The 22788-nt window shown below is 41.5% G+C and overlaps 1 protein-coding gene and 1 long non-coding RNA gene across 4 annotated transcripts in view; one reads left to right on the plus strand and one right to left on the minus strand.

The window, feature by feature from the left end:
• The window catches only part of LOC144593645 (uncharacterized), an 80116-nt gene that overhangs the window by 52392 nt on the left and 4936 nt on the right, over positions 1-22788 (plus strand). Inside the window, exon 3 of the long non-coding RNA XR_013547274.1 lies at positions 21546-21634. This is a non-coding gene — a long non-coding RNA (uncharacterized LOC144593645). The remainder of the gene's footprint in view (positions 1-21545; positions 21635-22788) is intronic.
• Positions 18794-22788, minus strand: part of l3mbtl3 (L3MBTL histone methyl-lysine binding protein 3) — a 94634-nt gene continuing 90639 nt past the window's right edge. For all 3 annotated transcript variants that reach the window (XM_078399538.1, XM_078399539.1, XM_078399540.1), the window contains exon 22: positions 18794-20283. In XM_078399538.1, coding sequence (XP_078255664.1) covers positions 20140-20283 — 144 coding nt within the window. In that variant the 3' untranslated portion in view covers positions 18794-20139. The remainder of the gene's footprint in view (positions 20284-22788) is intronic.

The raw sequence follows: 22788 nt of genomic DNA on the forward strand, positions 1-22788 counted from the left end.
CTTGTACACTAGTTCCATCTGCTTGCGTTTAGCCAATACTAGACGGGCGTGGACCCGTTGGGTACAAATCTTTCCTGTGGGCGCTTCTGCGGGCGCGGCAACCCCCGTTGGGTGCAAATCTCTCCTGCGGGCCCGGCAAACCTTCCCAACTGATGATCCGTGGACCCGTTGGCAGCCGGGGAGTGTCCCCCGGGGCCATGGGTGGGCAAGGGGGGACAGAAAAGGGGAGAGGGAGCCACTCACCTCGGCCCCGGGTGGCCATTGCATCGCCCAGAGTGAGCCGTGGGCCAGTTGGGTGGAAACCTTTCCTGCAGCTCAGCTGGCTGGCATGGCCATCTTGTTTGACCCTCTGCTGCCGCGCTGCATCACGGGAGGAAGATCAGGCATGGGGCACGCCGGGATGGGCGCCGGTCCTCTCGGCGGGGAGAAACGCATTTATTAAAGGTTCAGCTCGACGGCTCAGCAGCAGCAGCAGCAGCAGCTTGACGACTCAGCAGCCCCCACCCTCATTGGCTGCCACTCCCGTCACTCAGGCGGGTCCCATTGTGACGTCGAACGCGGCTGACGGATAAATGGAAAAGTGATTTTTAAAGACTTTTAAAAGTCAATAACTTAAAAAATATAACACCAATTTGAATGAAACTTTCTCCAGCCCACCCCATGACAATGGTGAGTAATGTGGGTCTGAAATTGTTGCTCTATCGTGTACCGTTTTGGCTGTATTTCGGGATCAAGCAAACTGACAAACCAACAAACTAACAAGATGAGAGCTTTAGTAATATACTAGACCAAGTGGACCCGTTGGGCCCAAACCTCTCCTGCATTGGTGCAGCACCCTCTCCTCCCCCACTCCCCTCTCCTCCCCCACTCCCCTCTCCTCCCCCACTCCCCTCTCCTCCCCCACTCCCCTCTCCTCTCCCACTCCCCCCCCCCCCCCACTCTCCCCTCCCCCCTCCCCCCGCACTCCACTCCCCTCTCCAACTCCCCCCCACTCATCTTCCCTGTGACTCCACTTTCATGGAACTATGTACCTGCACGACAACATCCCTCTGCTCTATGCACTCTCCAGAGCACTGCCGTTCACTGTGTAGGTCCTGCCCTCGTTTGACTTCCCAAAATGCAACATCTTGCAATTGTCTGTATAAAACTCTATTAACCATTCCTCACCCCACCTGCCCAACTGATCATTTTTGATAACTGTCTTCGCTATCTATGATGCCACCTACTTTTGTGTCATCTGCAAACATACTTGCTTTGTACATTCTCATCTAAATCATTGATATAAAATCTTGGTAATTCCTGCCTTTATATCTATCTTGAGAGGGGCAAAGTATCCAGAGCGGGGCAAAGTAGTTCAATGGTGTTTGAACTAGTTTTTTTATAAAGATCCATCAGTGCTTCCTTGCTCTTGCACATTCTGGCTTTATTTATAAAGGCCAACATTCCATATGTTTTTTATTCACCACTTTCTCAACCCAGCTTGCTATTTTCAAGAAACTATGTGCACTCACCCCAGGTCTTGTTGCTCCTGGCTCCCCTGTAGAATTGTGGTTTGTAAATTATATTGTTTCTTCTGATTCTGCCTGCCGAATTTATACTGGCTTCTTTTTCTTTGAAGGAGAAAGGAACCACATCACTGATGATGTATTAATTACAATAATACTATTAAACACCAGCCCCAAGGCCACTTTCACTGCCACACAATCCCCAACACCACCCCTGCAGTAACCTTCAAATAAACCTCATGCAAGCTCCTATATTTGATTATACAAGGTCTCAATTAAACAGGAAAATTACATTGTCTAAATAATAAAGCTATAAACAGTAAAGGCTGTTAATTTATTGCAGTTATTTTCAGACATTCTCTTTGCTGTAGGACTAAAAAGGGGTAATTTCACAATTGCAATCTGCCATCTGTCTTTGGAAACAGTAGGAGCTGAACTCCCTTGCATAACACTCCTCCTATAACTGTGGAAGAGCTGAAAGTTTGAGCAGAATCAGAATCCTCTCCTAATTTAGGAATTCACACTTGGTCTTCAGCCATACTTTATACAACCGATGAAACCAGAATGTGGAGCAGAGGCAGGGCTAGGATTAGAGATGAGACTAGGGTTACTAACAGTGGCACATGCCCACCATATCGTCTTATGAAAGATGATGGATCTGTCTCCAGAATAGTAGTTGTAGAAAGCAAATTCCACCTCTCAAAGAATGTATCATTGGGATGATTCTGTAGTCTGCAGGATGGTAGCCGGAGAGGTTTGACAGGGAAGTCGATCATGGAATACAAAGGAATTTTCAGCTGGAGGTGAACCCTGGTCTAGTGTAATTTCAGCTTTAATGACAAGCAAACAGAGGCTAGCAGAAATACGTATCAGAATACTTAGAATACCAGTCCTAGAATGACACACCCTACCAGTAAATATATTTGTTTTAAATAAAGCAACAATTTTGTTGTTTAAGCTGTGGATGGATAGTTTAAATTAGTAAGTACCAAATTTTAAATTGTTCAGTTATTAACCCGAAATAATCCATCCACTTTACAGTTGGTCAGTGGAGAGAAAAATGCAGGACTGCGGGGAAAGAGCTGGGGAATTTCTCTGCTGAATGCTCGTGTAGAGAACAGGCATTGGATCAATAGGCCAAGGGGCCCTCTTTCGCACTGTTAAGTTTCTTCATTTCCATGATTCGGTTGATTGCATTTTGTGGAGCGATAAAGTTGTGATATTTTCTTAATTCTTTTCAGTTAATCCTGAAATTATTTTCAGTTCAACACTCCTGTTTTCCTGACTGGATGGGAAGTTGGCAAATGGGGATAATTCATGCAAAGAAAGTTAGAATAAAAGTAAAACAGAAACAGTTGTTGAATCTGCAGCTGAAATGGTGCAGACGATGAAAGAGCAGGATCAGTGTGACAGCTGGCTTGAATATCAATGTGTTTGGAAGTGATAATGTTAATTATCACTTTAATCCTGGGGCAGGATTAAAGGAAAATAAGTATGAATTGGGGGATTAAGGGTTGGACAGTGGTGATATTATCCGGGAGAATGTAATGTAAACACAAACGAATGGCAGGAGAACTGAAGAAAAAGGATATGAAACTACAATGAATGTTGCCAAGGTAGTAATCTGAATTACTGTTAGATGAATTATAGAGAGACATAGAGTTATGCAGTATGGAAACTGATCCTTCAGCCCAACATGTCCATCTAAAGTAGGCCCATTTGTCTGCATTTGGCCCATATCCCTCTAAACCTTTTCTATCCAAGTACATGCCCAAATATCTTTTAAATGTTGTTACTGCACCTGCATCAACTGCGTCCTCTGACACTTTGTTCCATATACCCATCATGTCCTGAGTGGAAAAGGTAGTCCCTTGGGACTATTATATATTTCCCCTGTCTCCTAAAACCTATGCCCTCTAGTTCTTGATTCCCCTTTCTTGAGAAAAAAAGACTGCGTTCATGCTATCTATTCTCGTCATGATTTTATGCATATCTATAAGAACATCTCTTAGCCTCCTGCACTCCAAGGCATAAAATCCTAGCCTGCCCAAGCTCTCCTTATAGCTCAGGCCTTTGAGTCCTAGCAATATCCTGGCAAATATTCTCTGCGTCCTTTCCAACTTAATTATCATTCAACCTGTTTTGATGCTTGAAACAATGACGGGTTGCTATGAGTTACTGTGACTATGTAGGTTCATGGAATTCCACCCAGCATCGCTCTATTTAATTAGTCTATTGATAACAGGTTTTGGTTATGTCTAAGTGACAAAAACTATATTTTAAATTTGGACATGTTTTTCATGGCGGTACGAGAAATAATGAATGTGCAAGGGCTTTCCCATTGCTCAACTTCTCTTTTGCTCTACTTAATCACGTCAAAGGCAATACAGCACAGAGTGTTTGGTAAGCCAGAGAGTTAGTCCATTAAGCCCAATTCTACAGAATACCCAATGTTGAGGTTGATGAGTGAGGAAGTTGAGGAATGAGGTGCGGTTCGAATATTTAATAAAACAAGATGTTGTGGGAGGAGAAGGAATTAGTGAAGTGTGCAGGCAATAATTAAAATTAATAATTGAAGAAGATACTAACTGCATTCTAAAAGAGGAAACTAATTTTGTTTTAGATCATGGATCAGCAGCCAAGGTATCTTGTTTGCAATTCCTGAGTCATAAGCAACATAAGCACCATGTGTTCTGGAGAATGATGAATATAGGAAAAAAACACACAAGCTTCAGGTTCCCAAGCCTGAGGGGCAGATGTAGTCACTTTGGAGTATCAGGGTCTGAGGATGTCCTGGATCCAGGGTTTGACCAACCCTCAGACAGAAAGAGTTTGAGTTGGTAATTAATGGACATCTGAGAGAAAGGAAAATGTAGAGAGTGTAGGAGTCTTGCAATGGTGCTTAGTACTGTCGACTGCTGGGAGTGATGGGACTTCAAAGTAGTGAAGTCCATACTTCGGCACCAAGGAATGGCACAAGGTAACCGAGAAAGCATGTAAATGAAATTATTCAAAGGTATTTGGGGGCTATAGATTATTCTGCAGAAGGAAGAAAGCAAGCCAGAAGTCATGGTGCATGATAATACCAATGACATGGTGAGGACGTCTAATGAAGAATTAATGGAGCTAGACAACCAGTTAAATTAAAAAACAAACAGAATTCTGACAGGAGTAATCTATGCATATTCCCACATAGTGTGCTGGTAGGAGGTGTCACAGGAAGTTAAGGAAGATGGCTTGTGGTATGGTTCAAGAGGTCTTCGCGTTCTTTTCATTTAGGGCATTCTGGGGCCAGAGATACCTCCAAAAAGGGCAATTTGCACTAGAAAAGGGCTGGATGGAGAAGAGAGAGGATCCAGCTGGAAGAAAATATTGTGTTCAGTCAGGAAAATGATGCTGACAACATATTGGCACAGGCAATGGAAGGGGTGAAAATTGTTAGGCGTGTGATATGGTAGCATTGGCTAGCTTCAGGTGGATATGTTGCCTGGTCTGGATAGAGTGAATCACTGGATGCTAATGAATTGTGGTGGAGAAACGAAACGACTTGCCATTACCTTCCAATCTTCCCCAAATACAGAGAAGGTGCCAAATGATTAAAAAGCTCTGTTTAGTTTAGAGATACAGCGTGGAAACAGGCCCTTTGGCCCACTGTCCAAGCTGATCTGTGATCCCCGCACACTAACACTATCCTACACACACTAGGGACAATTTACAATTTTATTAAGTTAATTAACCTACAAACCTGTAGGAGAACCTACAACTCTTTGGACTGTTGGAGGAAACCAGAGTTCCTGGAGAAAACCCATGCAGGTCACAGGGAATGTACAAACACCCATGGTTAGGATCAAATATGGGTCTCTGGTGCTGTGGTGGGTCTTGCATGTGTAGCAAACTTGTTCATGAGAGTAGAAATGTTACTAGTCATCACAGGCCCCCTAATGCCCGAGAACAACTTCATTTACATGCTTTGTTCATTCCTCTATGATGTGTCATTGCTAAATTGTGCCAAAGTATGGACTGCACTCCTTTGAAGTCTCATCATTCCCAATGGGTGGGTGGATAAGGTTTTACAAACAATATTCATGGACTCATTAATAATAATGTGCACATGGAACGAAATGAATAATTAAGGAGAGCCAAAATTGATTTGTAAATGGAAAGTCATGCTGGCCAAACCCATGTTTGTTTTTTGATGAGGTAACAGAGGACAACTCAGTGACACCACAGATGGTGCAGCCTTCTCACAGCTTCAGCCACTCGAGTTTGATCCTAATCCCATGGGCAGGTGGCTGTGTGAACTTTGCATGTTCTCCTTATGACTGCATGGGTTTCCCCAGGTAGCATAATATGACACAGAAACTGGTCCTTCGCCCCACTACATCCATGCCGACCCTTTTTGCTATTCTACATTCATCCCATTTCCTGCATTAGAACGGGATCCTTCTGTGCCTTGCCTGTTTAATTGTCTGTCTAAATTCTTCATACATGTATAGAAGTTGAGAGGTCATGTTGCTGTTGAATAAGACATTGGTGAACCGTATTTAGAGTATTATGTTCAGTTCTGGGCACCTTTATAGGAAAGATATTATCAATCTTGAAAGGGTTCAGAGAAGATTTACAAGGATGTTGCCAGGACTAGAGGGTCTGAGCTATAGGGAGAGGTTAGTAGGCTGGGTCTCTATTCCTTGGAGTGCAGGAGGATGAGGGGTGATCTTATAGAGGTGTATAAGATCATGAGAGGAATAGATCGGGTAGATGCACAGAATCTCTTGCTTAGAGTAGGGGAATCTGAGGAGTACATTTTTCACACAACAGGTGGTGGGTGTATGGAACAAGCTTCCAGAGGTGGTAGTTGAGGCTGGGACTATCCCAACATTTAAGAAACTGTTAGACAGGTACAGTGCATGGATAGGACAAGTTTGGAGGGATATGGACCAAATGCAGGCAGGTGGGACTAGTGTAGCTGGGACATGTTGGCTGGTGTGGGCAAGTTGCACTGAAGGGCCTGTTTCCACACTGTATCACTCTATGACTATGTAGTAACTACCTGATTTTTATACCTCCTCCAGATAACAAATAACTCCATGTGCTTCAGTTGCCTCCCACACCCCAAAGATGAACTGTTTGTTAGGTTAATTGGGTAGTGTAAATTATTCCTAATATAGATATGTTTTAGGAAAATCAGGGGGCATTGATTTTGAGGGAATAGTGAGAGAGAATAGTTTACTGGGAAATAAATCAGGAAACGGAACAGATGGGATTGGAAAGACTTGAATTTCAGAGACAAGGTGAAAGTGATTGCCTTTAGCGTGAAGGTGATATCTGACTGAGTGTGGCATGGATTCAATGGGCTGAATTACCTCTCATGTCATAAGGAACTGTGAAATATGAGAATGTGATTGCCATGGATTTTATTAATGTATAATTTATGAAAGGCTAATAAAATTAAGACTAATGAAATAGGAAGACAATAGGGCAGTGTCGCTTTGCAAAAGGAACTGGCTTACTCAGGAGGAATTAAACTAGAGAGGCATGGGTGTAGGAACCAGGGCAGAAGGTTATAAATTGGAAGGAGTGAAGTTAGAGGTTAGAACCAGTAAGTCTCAATGGAAGGGCAGGCAGGGAAAGGTGAGGGAAAATGATAATGCTGATGGGCTGAAATGTTTTTATTTCAATGCAGACTGTGGAGAAAGCAGATTAACTCAGTATCAGTGTATGATGTTGTGACCATTGCAGAAATGTGGTTGTGAGAGGGGCACAACTGCCAGCTCAAAGTTCTGGGCTTTTTAAGTTTCAGATGTGATCGAGCGAGAGGTAAAAGACAGAGGAATTAGAGGACTTGCTCTACTAATCAGGGAGACCTAGTGGGTAACTTCAACCTCCCCAATGTTATCTGGGACTTGCTCAGTGTCAAAAGTTCATACAAGGCAGAATTTGTGAGGTGTATCCAAGAGAGTTTCTTGAAACAGTATGATTATAGTCCAACTCGAGAAGGGAACATATTGGACCTGTGTTGGGATCTGAGCCTGGCCAGATGACTGGTTTTCAGTGAAAAAACATTTGGGGGCTAGCGATAAGAAGTCCATAAGTTTTAAGATTATTTCGAATAGCAAGAAGGGGTAAGGCAAACAAAGCCTATCGACTCGAAATGTCACCTATTCCTTTTTGTGTCTATCTTCAGTGTAAATCAGCATCTGCAGTTTCTTCCTACACATGACAACGTTATTAGGCAGGAGCTGGGAAGGTTACACTGGGTTACATTGGGAGCAGTTGTTTGTATAATGAGTCAACATCTGACGTGTGGGAGTGATTTAAAGGCCTTTTGATCAAAGTTCATCAGATACATTAGTGGCATTTAGAAGACTTTGGGATAGGCATATGGATATGCAGGGAATGGAGCTGTATGGATTATGTGCTCCATGGTGCTGGCATCATGTTGAGTACGGACATGGCAGGGCAAAGGGCCTGCCCTGTGAGTACTATTCTATGATCTATACTTAAGGACAGAAAACAGAATGCAGTGTCAAAATATCGAATTTAACCATAATATCAAACTTAAAAGTGAAAGCTGAAACTGATCTGAGGCTATGGGACTAGACAACAGCCCTGCTGTGATATGGTGAATTTGCACTCCAGAGCGAGCTGTAAAACCACCCAAACTGTTCCAATATAATTACATTGTTGGCATCTGCTAGATAATGTGGAAAATTGCCCAGGCATATCCTGTTTAGAGGAGGATAAAACAAATCTAGCTAATTGCCATTGACTCAGTCTCTTCTCAATGATCAGCAAAATGATGGAATCCGTCAGTGGCAATGGCACACCACTGCCTAGTTTGGATTTTGATGGGACCATCTGGCTCTAGATTTAATCTCAGCTTTGATCCAAATGAAAAACTTCAATTGGCATATGAAGTCATATTTTTCAAATAGGGAGATTGTTATGGTTGCTAACGAAGTGCTCCAGGATATTGTGGCTGAAGTTCCTTGGCAGTGACTGAACCCCAACCCGATTCAACTTTTAATTAAGAAATATCCTTATGACATGTTAGAAATGAGCACTAATTTAATATCCCCAGCATTTTCTTCAAGTTGCAGTTCCAGCTGTAATTTTAAATGAAGAAATACTTTTCCACTGATTATTTGAGGTCATTATTTTTTCCTCTTTCTTGGAGTTTCCTTACTTTTCACACTAAAGCATTTATTCAATCCATTTCCCTTTTAGATCTTGTGAGAATTTTCTGCTTACCTAAATAGTGTGTCACCTCATGCTTTCATCTTCATAGGTGATAGGAGCAGAATTAGCCATTTGGCCCATCAAGCCAACTCCACCAATCAATCATGTCTGATCTATCTTCCCCTCTTAAATCCATTCTCCTGCCCTACTCTCCAAAACCCCTGACACCCTATCAAAAATAAATCTTTCAACATGAAGGAGCAGTATGTAAATAGAATAGTAATCCCTTCCATCGGGTCAAACTCTTAACAGTATGAGCGCCTGTTGCACTATGATGATCAGTAGAATTTCTGTGTATAATTCAATTAGATATTTATGTTTATCTCCTATGGCATTGCTTATGGAACAATGGTGGAGGTTATATTTTAGTTGGATGTGTAGAGAGGAGCCTGAAAAGTTAAGAGACGCATAGATCCTGCAGCAGTAAACCAAGAAAAAATAATGGATCAAAAACTGAAAATGTAGGAGATATTCAGTGGCTCAGACAGCACCGTGGAAAGAAAAACAGAGTAATTGTCTCAGTCATTTTTACCAGTATACGAGAAGCAAGAAAATAAGCTTTAAGTTGCAGAGAGGAGGGGCAGAGAAAGCAAAGAAAATGTCTGTGGAGACTGTAAGAATCCCAATACTGTTCTCTCATTCCCTGACTTACTCTTCTATGTAACCAATCTATTTCTCTTTAATTGACCCAGTTTTCTGTACCCTACCAACAGTTTCATATCTATTTATCTTGGGAATTATCTGCAGCATAGTTAAATATCTATTGCTTATCAGTGCAGTTAATTCATTCTATTTAACCCATTCTCTGTCCTCAAAGTGATTCTGTCCATGTATAAGGAAAGTTAAAAGATGTGAAGGAGCTAGGATTACAATGGTAGCTGTTAAAATGTGTAAAGCATCAAGACAATGGACCAAATGTACATTTTTGGTGGGATAATGTCTGTGACTCTAAAGAACCTGCTATAATGGTGAGAGAGAATGGATGTAAAGAAAGGGAAAGTGCATATTGTAGATAAATTACTGCCTTTCACTCATCTTTTCTTGGCAGTATAAGAGATTGAAAGATAATAGGCGTTAAAATTTTATAACCATCTCCTCTTCTTATTCTTGGCCAAGTATTAAAGATGAGGCAGACCACTAATCATAAATGTTCTCGGTATCCCTAAGGCCCAGACCACTTCTTCTTCTTCTTGCGTTTGAGGCAGCAGAAGTTATGTAACACCCTTCAGGCGCTGTAGCCAGTGCAATGTGCTGTTGTTGAGGGCCGTGAGGTCTACCCCTCCACCAGGGGGACGGAGGACAGCGCAGTTGAAAATGATGCACTGCGCAGTTTGCTGGTCTGCTCCACACATGCAGGCTTTTGATGAACGTTGATGCATGTTGGCGTTGAACTGGCCGACCCCTGTGCGGAACTGGTCCACTCTTTGCGGGGCATGTCCGAGCCGGGTAGGGCTGTGGTGTTCGGTGAGACAGTGAATTGAGGAGGTCGCGATGTCTGTTCCCAGCTGGTTCTCCATGCTCCTGGTATGTTGAAACCGGAGCCACAGAGGGTCGCTGCATGACGGGAGAAAGGGTGATGAGATGACAACGTTGAGGTCCCTGTTGCTGTGAATCCTGGGCGAGGTGGTGCAAAGGATGTTTGGCGTCCGATGGGGCCTTGCGCACCACCCGATAAGTAAAGAACTCTCCGCGAAGCTTGGCGGGTGCGATACCTGCGAGCACCAGCAGGAGATCCGTCGGAGTAGGGTGTAGACAGCAAGTGATGATCCGCATGGTGTCGTTGAGGGTGGTGTCCAGCTTGCTGGTATGAGCACTGCGGCACCATGCTGGGGCGGCATACTCAGCGGCGCTGTACATGAGTGCAAGAGCCCAGACCACTGGAACATCAGCATGCTGTGAAAAGCTAATGTAGGCTGGAGTATCTCACACTCCAGTTATCTAACTGTCTCATATTCTTGGATGTAATTATTGGACTGATCTTTTTAAGCATGAAGGGTGGAAATAGAACTGAACAAACTGAACTGTGTTTATTTACAGTATGGCAAACTAGGAAAATGAGTGCTGGCCAAAGTTCTGGAGCTCTCTTCCAAATAGCATTGAAGAAATAATAATAATAATAATATTCATTTATTGTCATTGCAACGAGTACAACGAAATTAAAAAATAGCCAATCCTGACGGTGCGTACAAACATATATGCAATAAATGCAAAAACAAATAAATACATAAATACAATTAAATACAATTATATGACCGATTTTTTAACGGTGTTGCCTAGTGCAAGGTAGTGTTCAGTTCTCGTATGGCCCTGGGGTAAAAACTGTTCTTAAGTCTGTTTGTTCGGGATTTGATCGACCTGAAACGTCGACCAGAGGGCAGATGAACAAACAGACGGTGGCCGGGGTGGGATGGATCTTTTATTATTTTGCCTGCTCTACTGAGGCAGCGTAGGCTGAACAGGTGCTCCAGGGAGGGCAGTGAGCAGCCGATGATTTTCTGGGCCGTCGTGATGACCCTCTGAAGGGCCTTCCTGTCCTTTTCTGAGCAGCTGGCATACCATGTGGTTATACAGTATGCCAGCACACTCTCGATGGAGCAGCGATAGAAGGACAACATGAGCTTCTCCTGCAGGTTGGTTTTCCTGAGGATCCTCAGGAAGTGGAGTCTCTGCTGTGCCTTCTTTACTGTGGTGATGGTGTTGGTAGACCAGGTGAGATCCTCTGCGATGTGCGTACCCAGGAATCTGAAAGCTGGTACCCTTTCCACACAGACCCCATTGATGTAGAGTGGGTCGTAATCTCCACTGGTTTTTCTAAAGTCAATTATAAGTTCCTTTGTTTTGGAGGAGTTCAGGACCAGATTGTTCACTGAACACCATGCTGCCAGCCTTTGGATTTCATCCCTATAGGCTGTCTCATCTCCTTCTGAGATGAGTCCAACCACAGTCGTGTCATCCGCGAACTTGATGATGGTGTTGGTGGGATGGGTGGGGGCGCAGTCGTGAGTGTAGAGGGAGTAAAGGATGGGGCTCAACACACAGCCCTGTGGTGAGCCGGTGCTCAGTGTAATGGTGGAGGAGAGGTGAGGGCCTATTTTGACTGTCTGGGGGCGGTTGGTCAGGAAGTCCTTGATCCATTGGCAGATGGTTTGGGAAAATCCAAGGTCGGAAAGTTTGGTGACCAGTCTGCTCGGGATGACCGTGTTAAAGGCAGAGCTGAAGTCGAGGAAGAGCATCCTCACATAGCTCCCCTGGTGTTCAAGGTGGGTCAGTGCAGTGTGAAGAGCAGTGTCGATGGCATCCCCTGTAGACCTATTTGCTCTGTAGGCAAACTGGTGTGGGTCGAAGGTGGGTGGGAGGCCAAGAAGTTTCATTGCTTGTACTCCGGTCAACCTTTTCAAGGGTGTTAAGGATGATGCTGATAATATCGGCCGTGACAAAATCTTGAATTATTAAAAATATTTGTATCATATTATTGTTATAAGCAAATTGAAACACTGAAACTAAAACTGAGCACTATTATGTCACGGTAAATGAACAATATATTGTCAGAGAGTTATACAGCATGGAAAAAAGCTCTTCGGCCCAGATTGTTCATGCCAACCAAGATGTCCCATCTACGCTGGTCCACCTCCCCACTTTTGGTCCATATCCTTCTTAAGCTTTCCTATCCATGTACCTGTCCAAGTGTCTTTTAAATGTTGTTATTATACCTGCCTCAATTACCTCCTCTGGCAGCTTGTTCCATATATCCACCACCCACTGTGTGGAAAAAAAAATTGCCTCGGGTTCCTATTAAACCTTTCCCCTTTCACCTTAAACCTATGTCCCTTATTCTGGGTAAAAGACTCTGTATATTCACCCTAGCTTTCCCTTCATGATCTTATACACTTCTATAAGATCGCACCTCAGCCTCATGCACTCCAAGGAATTGGCTAGCTTACCCAACCTTTCCCGATAGCTCAGCCCCTCATCCTGGCAACATTCTTGGAAATCTTCTCAGTGCTCTTTCCAGCTTAATGACATTCTTTCTATAACAGGGTGACCAACACTGAACACAATACTCCAAATGTTGCCTCATCAATTCTTGTACACCTGTAATCTAACATCCCAACTCCTGTACTCAATACCCTGACTGATGAAGGCCAATGTACTGAAAACCTTCTTGACCACCCTATCTACTTGTGAAGCCACTTTCAGGCAACTATATACCTGCAGTCCTAGACCCCCCTGCTCACCAATACTTCCCTGGGCCCTGCCATTTACTGTGAAAGTCCTGCATGGTTTGACTTCCCAAAATGCAACACCTCACACTTATCTGTATTAAACTCCATTAACCATTCATCAGCCCACTTGCCCAACTGATGTGATTTATGATAACCATTTTTGCTATTTGCGATACTACCCACTTTAGTATCATCTGCAAACTTACTAATTATGCCTTGTACATTCTCATCCTAATCATTGTTATAAGCCACAAACAGCAATGGCCCAATACTGATACCTGAGGCACACCACTAGTTACAGGCCTCCAGTCTGAAAAACAGCCTTCCACCATCATCCTCTGCTTCCTTCTACGAAGCCAATTCTCTATCCAGTCGGCTGGCTTTCACTGGATCCCATGCGATCCAACCTTCCAAGCAGAACCTTATCAAATGCCTTGCTGAGGTCCATATAGACAACGTCTATGCCCATGACAACCTTTTTAGTTACTTCTTCAAAAAACTTGATCAGATTTGTAAGACACAAAACCATGCTGTCTATTCCCAATCGCCCCATATCTATCCCAATGCATAATATCTGGATGCTGGAAATCTGAAATAAAAACAGAAAATACTATAAAATACTCAACAGATCAGGATGCACCTGGGGAAAAAAAGGACCAGAGTTAATGGTTCAGGTCAAAGTGTTTCCAGAATTTTCTGTTATAATTATGTCACAATCAGAAAAAGTCATAATTATACTTTCTAAAGTTAGTTCCCTGCAGTACATCAGCAATAGTGCTTTAGCGATATTCTTTGTACCAACTATTTCCAATAACTTTTTATTGTTGTACTGAAACATATTTGTGACGTTAGCAGGAGGCAGCACCTAGTTCAGTTTGGACTTTGCCATTCCTGCACATTCTTTTGATGCTGTCAATAGAAATTCTCAATTAAGGTTTTGTGGTATGAATCTGCACAATTACTGGAGATTGTCTACAAACTTGCCTCTTTCAAACACAACTGTCACAACTGCTTATAATGCACTAGAAAGCTCTTTATTACTGATTATCATGTTCATGGAGCTTAGTTTATTAATAATTTGGCAACACTGATACTAGTTAAGGGTCAAAGAAACCAAACACAATATCTTGAAATATGAACAAATGCTGTAAATAGCAGTGGAAAGAGGAGTTAATGATCTGCATTAGTACACCAAGGCTTGAATCTGTCTTTTCTTCTGTTGACCCTCACATTTTTATTTTGAATAATTCTAATCTTGGAATTTCACATGGATTCACTCTAAATCATTCATAAACTGCTGTTAATTTAGTCTGTGTCAAATGAATGTCATTTATATTTTATTATATTTCACAAGTTCAATCTTTATATCCCTGATGCTCCAGTATATAGGTTCAGAGGGTTTTAACCACTAGGCAGAAGCTCCACGATGTCAGGTGGCTGATGAGGAACCTAGAGGCCAATTATTTACTGGAAAGTAAATAGAACTGCTCGCCAGATTGATCACATACAGTGTGAACAGAACGATTGGCGAAGGTGACCATAAATGTGGTCAAAGGGTAGATTTTAAGCAAAATTCAAAGAAGGCAGTGGTAAAAGAATAGAGGTACAGAGAGGAAGTTCCATGGGTTTGTACCAGGTCAACTAAACACATGATTTCCAAAGAGGAAATGGTCAAAATCAAGGATGTTTGTCAGACCCATACATCAGGTTATTGTGCTGTAGAAGTTACAGAGCTAAAGAGGCAATAGACCAGAGAGGGATTTGAAAATTCTTAAATCACGGTGCCCCAGTGAAGGCGAATAGGCACTCATGCAATTAGCAAACATATTAGGAAAAACACATTAAGGCAAAGAGAATTTTGGATGAGCTCAACTTTATGGAGAGCAGATCGAGGCCAGCCAGAGCCTGCAATAATTGAATCTGGAAAATAAAATATTTTCAAAGCCATTATTAAAGGCAATAGATACAAAAATCTATTCTTTAAGCTGTTAGGCAGCATGGTGGCACAGTGGTAGTGTTGCTGCCATACAATGCCAGAGAACCTGGTTCGATCCTGATTATGGGTGCTGCCTGTACGGTTTGCACGTTCTCCCTGTGATCTGCGTGGGTTTTACCCAGGATCTCCAGTTTCCTCCCACACTCTAAAGATGTACAAGTTTGTAGGTTAAATAGCTTTGGTAAAATTGTAGTGTCCTGTTAGTTGCGGGGATTGCTGCTCAGAGCTGACTCCGTGGACCAAAGGGCCTGTTTCCATACTGTATCTCTAAACTAAACTAAAATTAAATGCTCATAGATCCATATTTGTTGCAACATTAGGAGGGGAGAGTAAGACGAAGTGGAACTTTGTCTTTATTTAAGTGTGTCTGTTCCATGAGTTCATTAGTCATAGGAGCAGAATTAGACAATTTGGCCTATTGAGTCTACTCTACCATTCAATCATAGCTGATCTATCTTTCCCTCGCAACCCCATTCCCCTGTCTTTTCCTCATAACCCTTGACACCAGTCCTGGCAACATCCTCATAAATCTTGTCAAGTCAAGTCAAGTTTATTTGTCACATACACGATGTGCAGTGAAATGAAAGTGGCAATGCCTGCGGATTGTGCAAAAAAAAGTTACAATTACAGCATATAAATTAAAATTAATACAGAAAAGAAAATGTAGTCGCTGGAGTTATAATAGTTAACAGTCCTGATGGCCTGTGGGAAGAAACTCTGTCTCATCCTCTCCATTTTCACAGCATGACAGCGGAGGCATTTGCCTGACCGTAGCAGCTGGAACAGTCCGTTGCTGGGGTGGTAGGGGTCCCTCATAATCTTGCTTGCTCTTGATCTGCACCTCCTGATGTATAGGTCCTGCAGGGGGGCGAGTGTACTACCAAATGCACTACTCTCTGCAGGGCCTTCCTGTCCTGGGCAGAGCTATTCCCAAACCAAACTGTGATGTTGCCGGACAGGATGCTCTCTACGCCCCCAGAATAGAAGCATTGAAGGATCCTCAGAGACACTCTGCTTTGCCTTACCCACCAGTGCGGCAATGTGTGTTGTCCATGTCAGATCCTCTTTGATGTGGACTCCCAGGTATTTAAAACTGCTCACCCTATCCACAGTAGACCCATTTATTTCCAGTGGCGTGTACGTCCTTGGATGTTGAGCCCTTCTAAATTCCACAATCAGCTCCTTAGTTTTTTTGACATTCAAAAGGAGGCTATTGTCCCGACACCAGAGTGCCAGATCAGCCACCTCCTCCCGGTAGGCCTTCTCATCGTAGTCGGAGATCCGGCCCACCATCACAGTGTCATCAGCAAACTTGATGATGGAGTTTGAACCCTTTCAAGCTTGACAATATCTTTCCTATAACATGGTGCCCAGAACTGAACACAATATTCTAAATGCGGTCTCACCAACGTCTAATACAACTGCAACATGACCCCCCAACTTCTATACTCAATACTCTGACTGATGAAGGCCAATGTGCCAAACGCCTTTTTGACCACCTTATCTACCTGCGACTCGACCTTCAAGGACCCATGCCACTGCACTCCTAGATCCCTCTGCTCCGCAACACTCCCCAGAGGCCCACCATTCACTGTGTAGGTCCTGCCGTTGTTAGACATCCCAAAACACCTCACACCTCTGTATTAAATTCCATCAACCATTCCTCAGCTCACCTGGCCAATCGATTCAGATCCTGTGGCAATCTTTCACAACCATAATAATAATAATAATAATATTCATTTATTGTCGTTGCAACAAGTGCAACAAAATTAAAAAATAGCAATCCTGACGGTGCGTAAAAAACATATGCAATAAATGCAAAATAAATAAATACCAATATATTACATACAAAAGTTTTAACAGTGTGACCTATTGCAGAAAGTAGTGTTCACTTCTCGTATGGCCCTGGGGTAAAAACTGTTCTTGAGTCTGTTTGTTCGGGATTTGATCGACCTGAAACGTCGACCAGAGGGCAGAAGAACAAACAGACGGTGGCCGGGGTGGGATGGGTCTTTTATTATTTTTCCTGCTCTACTGAGGCAGCGCAGGCTGAACAGGTGCTCCAGGGAGGGCAGTGAGCAGCCGATGATCTTCTGGGCCGTCGTGATGACCCTCTGAAGGGCCTCCCTGTCCTTTTCTGAGCAGCTGGCATACCATGTGGTTATACAGTCCATCTTCACTATCTGCATAACCACCCACTTTTGTATCATCAGCAAACTTGCTAATTTTGCCCCGTATGTTCTCATCCAAATCATTGATGTATTTGACTTCAGCTTATAGAATGTGCCTGGCCTTGGTAGCAAGGCTCAGGGCAGCAGGGGAGGTCAAATGGTCCCTACATCCAATTTCCAGTATGTTCTGCTCTGCTGTGTTGCAGTGCACAGGTACAAGTTTGGAAAATGCCAATTGTAGCCAAAAGTGGTATCTAGAGCAGTATCTTCATGTTAAATGAGCACCCATCAGAAAAATACCAGTGCATTGATAGAGTAGAGCAAATGTGACAATCCGGGTATAATGGATGTATTGAAGCATCTCTGTAAGCTGACAATGGCATTATACAATCAGACACACAGTTAACTTAACATTCAAATGTTCTTTATTTGTTTCAGTAAAAGGATAGCACACAGTTTCCCCACATTGGATTAAAGGGTAATATGAATGAAATCTGCTATGAGGTAATTTATCTGCCATAAAACTTACTGTGCTGTAGTGCAAAGGCTTTAAACGGTACCATTTGAGTTAGCTAATGTTGCCAATTTTTCGCATTGATTACCTCTCACAGCAAACCTTTAGGCTTCAAAGAATAATGGACCATGTATTTAAGGATGAGTGAACTGTCGGTCTTAATTTTCTCACAGTGGGTCGCAATCATGGCAATGGCTCAATGTTTGCTAAAATGAGCTACTTTTGACTTTTTAGACCCCAAAAAAATCAAATTCTCAATTTGAAAACAAAAATGGTAGGATGCAATTGAAACAGTACTGTTTCTATTTTGAAGATAACATTAAGAAATTAGTGACTGCAAGCAGGAAATACTCAGCAGGTCAGGCTGCAGCCACACAGCAAGAAATTGAGTTAATTTTCAGTTGTAACTCAACTCATTAATCAAGTTAATATTTCAGTTAAAGCTTAAACATAATTTAATGTTGAGTAACAACAACAACTCAGAGTTAATGTTTCAATCAATCAATTAAGCCAGAACTAAGGCCATTGACCTGGAGCATTAAGTCTATCTGTATATCTCTCCACTGATACTGCCTAAACCTGCATTTCTAGCATTTTCTATTTTGATTTCAGATTTCTAGCATCTGCAGTCTTTTATGATTCAAAACAAACATTCAACTATTTAGCCCTGTTATGACACCCAGCATATCTCCAGCTAAATGTCAGGATTGAAGGCATCACGTTTGGTGGCTACTGCAAACTGTTCCTTTGCCACTAGATTGCATCCCAATCCCTGGTATCCATCTGAAACAGAACCAGGCAGTTTAGAGCCTTAGTGTCATATCTGACCATGAACCCATTTCCATCTCTAAAAGTCTACTCTTTTTCCAATTCATCTTCAGCTAAATCACTTAACCCTTTGTTGCCTCTAGATTTCACTAATCCAGTGAGTTCTGGCTGACCTCTTTTAGCCCTGTATAAACCAGAGGATGTTGAAAACTGCCACCCATGTACTAATCTAGACGTTTTATGCACAGTTATGCTGGCTTCCGAATTCACATTGCCTCCATTAAAAAAAAATCAATCTCATCCTTGCTTGCACACCCCTCTAATTTACAACCCTCTCAATTTGGCCTCTTGATAATTCTAAAATGTAATCACCCCCCCCCCCCCCCCACCTGTTAATGGTGTCTTAAACAGCACACAAACTCCTAAATTCCCATCCCGAGTCTCTGTGCCCCACAACTATTGTTTAGAAAAAACTTCTTAAAAGTGAACTTGGCTTAGCCATCTGCTCAAATATTGTGTGACTTGGTGTCACTATTATATGGCAATATTCCTCTGAAGTGCCTTCTGACATTGCTAACTTAAAGGCACAATATTAAATGTTTTTTGTTGATGTATTGCAATGTTCAGCAGCAAACCTCCCATTATTAACAACTCAACTAGTTCCAATTAAAACTATTATTGCACAAATGTTCAACTTGTGATAATAATTTAAATTACATTAGTGCTAGGCTAATTACTTTTGATATGAAAAATGTATTTTATTTGCAGGAGTGATGACTTCAAAGGATTGTCAAGAAATGGAAGGCATGGTTCCTTTTGGTTGAAGGTTTAGAATTATTGAGTTGTTTAAAAGAGAGGCATACTTACTGGAAAGGTTGGTTTAGTAATCCAAATTCTCCAGTCACTCACTGCAATGAGCAGAATGTTATTAATTTTTTGACATGGGCATGGGCCTGATGCTCCAATCCAGTTAGTGCCCAATGTGCAGAGGATCTATGTCAGAGTTTACTAATACAAGTTTGTCACAACATTGTTTGACTTTACCTGTAGTTCATTCATCCTTTAATTTATGCAATTTACATAAAATGGTTATTGTATCAAACATTAACACAATACTGAATAAACAAAAAAAACATATTAAAGCTGAGAAAGTCAATTGTGTTTGTCATAATTAAACTTCTGGAAACTTTGGATATTAAATTAAGATACATACAATCAAAGAGTTAAATTAAATTCAGCTATGCTAACTTTTGAAAATATATATCCTTATGCACATTTCATTACTTTGGTAAATGAAATGTTACATGGCCAGATATTTCTGTGATTTATCAAACAATTCTATACACAACCAACAAAACCAAATCATTCCACCGCAAATAAGAGTAAAAAAAGAACACAATTAATCCATTTAGTGTCTGATACATTAAATGTCCAGTTCTTGGAAGAAACCCTTCAGCCATATTTAAATATACAATTCAAAGGTCAATCACTTGGGCAGGTATTTGCATAATTAAGTCCTGAGGAAATGGATGGGAGATGAGCTCAATTTTCAGAACTGCTGAACATACAAACACTCTAAATGAGTCTGCTGTGTCAACAGTAAATATTCCAGTAGTACTGTTTTGGAAGTCCATTCTAATATAGAGTTCTTGTGCTTTGAATTAAAGATGAGGTTTAATTGAGAAATGTGATCGACAGCTGTGGTGCTGTACCTTCAGTTGTTTCAAAGCTCATTTTGTCCATTTTCCTCTGCAGTTTTGAACATAAGGATAGAGTTGTAGATTTTCAGAGCAGGCCCTAGTTTAATGCTCATTATCTTCACAATATCTGTCTGAGTCAGTAGTAGAAATGCTTCTCCATCAATTTGCTGAAGACAAAAATATAAAATGTTCAGTGCAACGAATTATGTAACAATACTAGTGATTCATATCTAGTGAGCTGTAATTTAAGATGACAATGATCTCTGGGTTACAAATCTTTTAATGATTTATTGCAATATTTAAAATATCTTATCAAGTCAACAATTTTCTGTAAAATATACTAAGTTATAGCCTGTTATCTAAACATGATTCAGGATGCAAATTATAGCGCTGAGATTTTGTTACTTACAATGTCGGAAACAATGCTCTAGCTCTAATATTACATTATCATGGCTATTTATTAAATACCACCTCCTCATCCATGTTGTGTACTTACCTTAACTGAGACAAACCACAAGGGAATTTTTTTTTAAATTCATCCACTGCATTTTTAGATTTTTGTTTCTTTTCATGATCCCTACAGCTTTACATGGGGACGCCTGCTGATTTGCTTTCCCCATGCTGCCAAAAGAACAGCTGAGAAAACAATCATTCTCCAGCTTTCCCTCTCTTTGGAAAACACCAAGCACCTCCTTTGCATTTCTCCCCCATGACCCATCTGTGAACAGATACTCAACTTGTCATAAAATACTGCCAATGACCAACAATCTATTAAACCATGGCCAGCAGACCTTCAGTCAGGAACATCTGCTCCAGCTGAGCTTCACCTTACTCCAATCTTGCATAAATGTACCTTATGCACCTAAGGTACATTTATTGCACCTTATAGCACACTGGCCACCAATTAACAATTTAGTTTGCAGTCCAAGGGGAATGAAAGCGAGTTGAACTGATTCATCAGTTCATTGTAACAATTAAAATCACCTCGTCATTTGACTGTGAAATATTTAAGGAAATAAATCTTCCAAGAGAATGAGATTGAGTAAGCAATTCCTACTTAAGACATTGTAAAGGTAATAAACAATTAGAAGATAAGTATAGGAAGCAGATTTTGATTTTGTACTATTATGTAAAGTGAATAGGTGATTTTTATGAAATAATGTAAACCAGGTTGGAAAGATAAAGAGACTGCAGATGCTGGAATCTGCTGCAACAAATCACCAGGTTGGTAATTGGCTGTCATCCATCTAACAGTGTACACTGAAGAGACCAGGTCTACATAAATTAAAGACGAATAGGTTACATATTTGCAAACCATGCACCAATTTTTATTTAACAATCTATTCAAAACAGACACATCCATTATGATGTTTATCAGAGTTAATTCATTAACCTGACATGCTTCTGTTCTTTTTCTTTGAATCATGAGGAAATTAAATGTCCTCTCGGTGCAGCTCATCCCCTAAAGATCATCCACCAGATAAAAGGCAATAATTCCAGAATGAGAATTATTAAAAGGTAATTGATATTTACTAATGCAATTATAGGCAAACATAATTTCATTGTGACTAGACTTTTTGAATTTTACATTTGCATTCCCAAGCATTATTCCTCAGGACTGTTTTCTTTTGAAAAAATCTTAAAAATTACTCCAAGACTTTGGTACATGTTTCCCAGTGTATATTCATATCCATGATATCTGAGAGGAAGAGGCAAAATCAGGTTTATACAGTACAACAGATGATCCAGTTCCCCTTCAGGCATTTCTTGAAAATCATTTGGAGACTGGTTCACCACAAAACTGCAGGGAGAGCTGTGTTTATTCTGTCGGGACATCTGCAAACACCATTTACTCCATTTACAAGACACCATTTACTCAAAGTCGCTACTGCACTCATTTTCTGGCCTCAGCAAAAAGCGACTGTTGCAAGACCTGTCATTTTGCTGTCCTTTCTTAAACAAGGCAAGTTATATGTTCCCTGTCCACAGGGGATGCTCAGATATGACATTTCTACTGGAGCAAGACAAACAAGCCTGCTGTTATTAATTTTTAAATCTGTTCACTGGATTTCCACGAGTGCTAACAATCGACTGCATTTGCCTGGCCCAACAAGTCTATCAGCACATACCATTTAGTCAACAAAAAAGAAAATCCATTCCCTAATGTCCAATAACAGGCAGGGATTGTTTGCACATCACTGCCCAACATGCATGGGAAATGTCATGACTTATTCATCCTCTGACAATAATTTCTCCATCCTTCCAGAATCAAGACCAGGACACTAGCTGGTATCTGTGCCATTTTCTATTATCACGTTTGATAACACCATTGAGAAAAAAAAAACGGCCAGTGAAATGGATGAATGCTGAGAGGCATGTTATATATCAACACTTTAGTTTGAACTGAACAGACAACCATGTTGGACAGAAGATTCAAATCAAAAGGGCTTTTACATCCACTGTATTGTTTCACAAACTGGATGCATGATGGCGTTTTCAGGGAAGAAGGATAACGGTGAATCTAAAAGCAGCAATGCACCTTGCCCAACGATTCAATATGGTCCATCAGTTTGAATGGCACAGTCAGGTGAGGTAGGGGTGAGCCATGTCTCAGTAAGACAAGATCACACAGCAGTCCCTCAGTTCTGTAAGATAGGTTTGTCTAACTTTCA

This window comes from Rhinoraja longicauda, chromosome 5 (assembly GCF_053455715.1).
Source record: "Rhinoraja longicauda isolate Sanriku21f chromosome 5, sRhiLon1.1, whole genome shotgun sequence".
Classification (NCBI taxonomy): domain Eukaryota; kingdom Metazoa; phylum Chordata; class Chondrichthyes; order Rajiformes; family Arhynchobatidae; genus Rhinoraja; species Rhinoraja longicauda.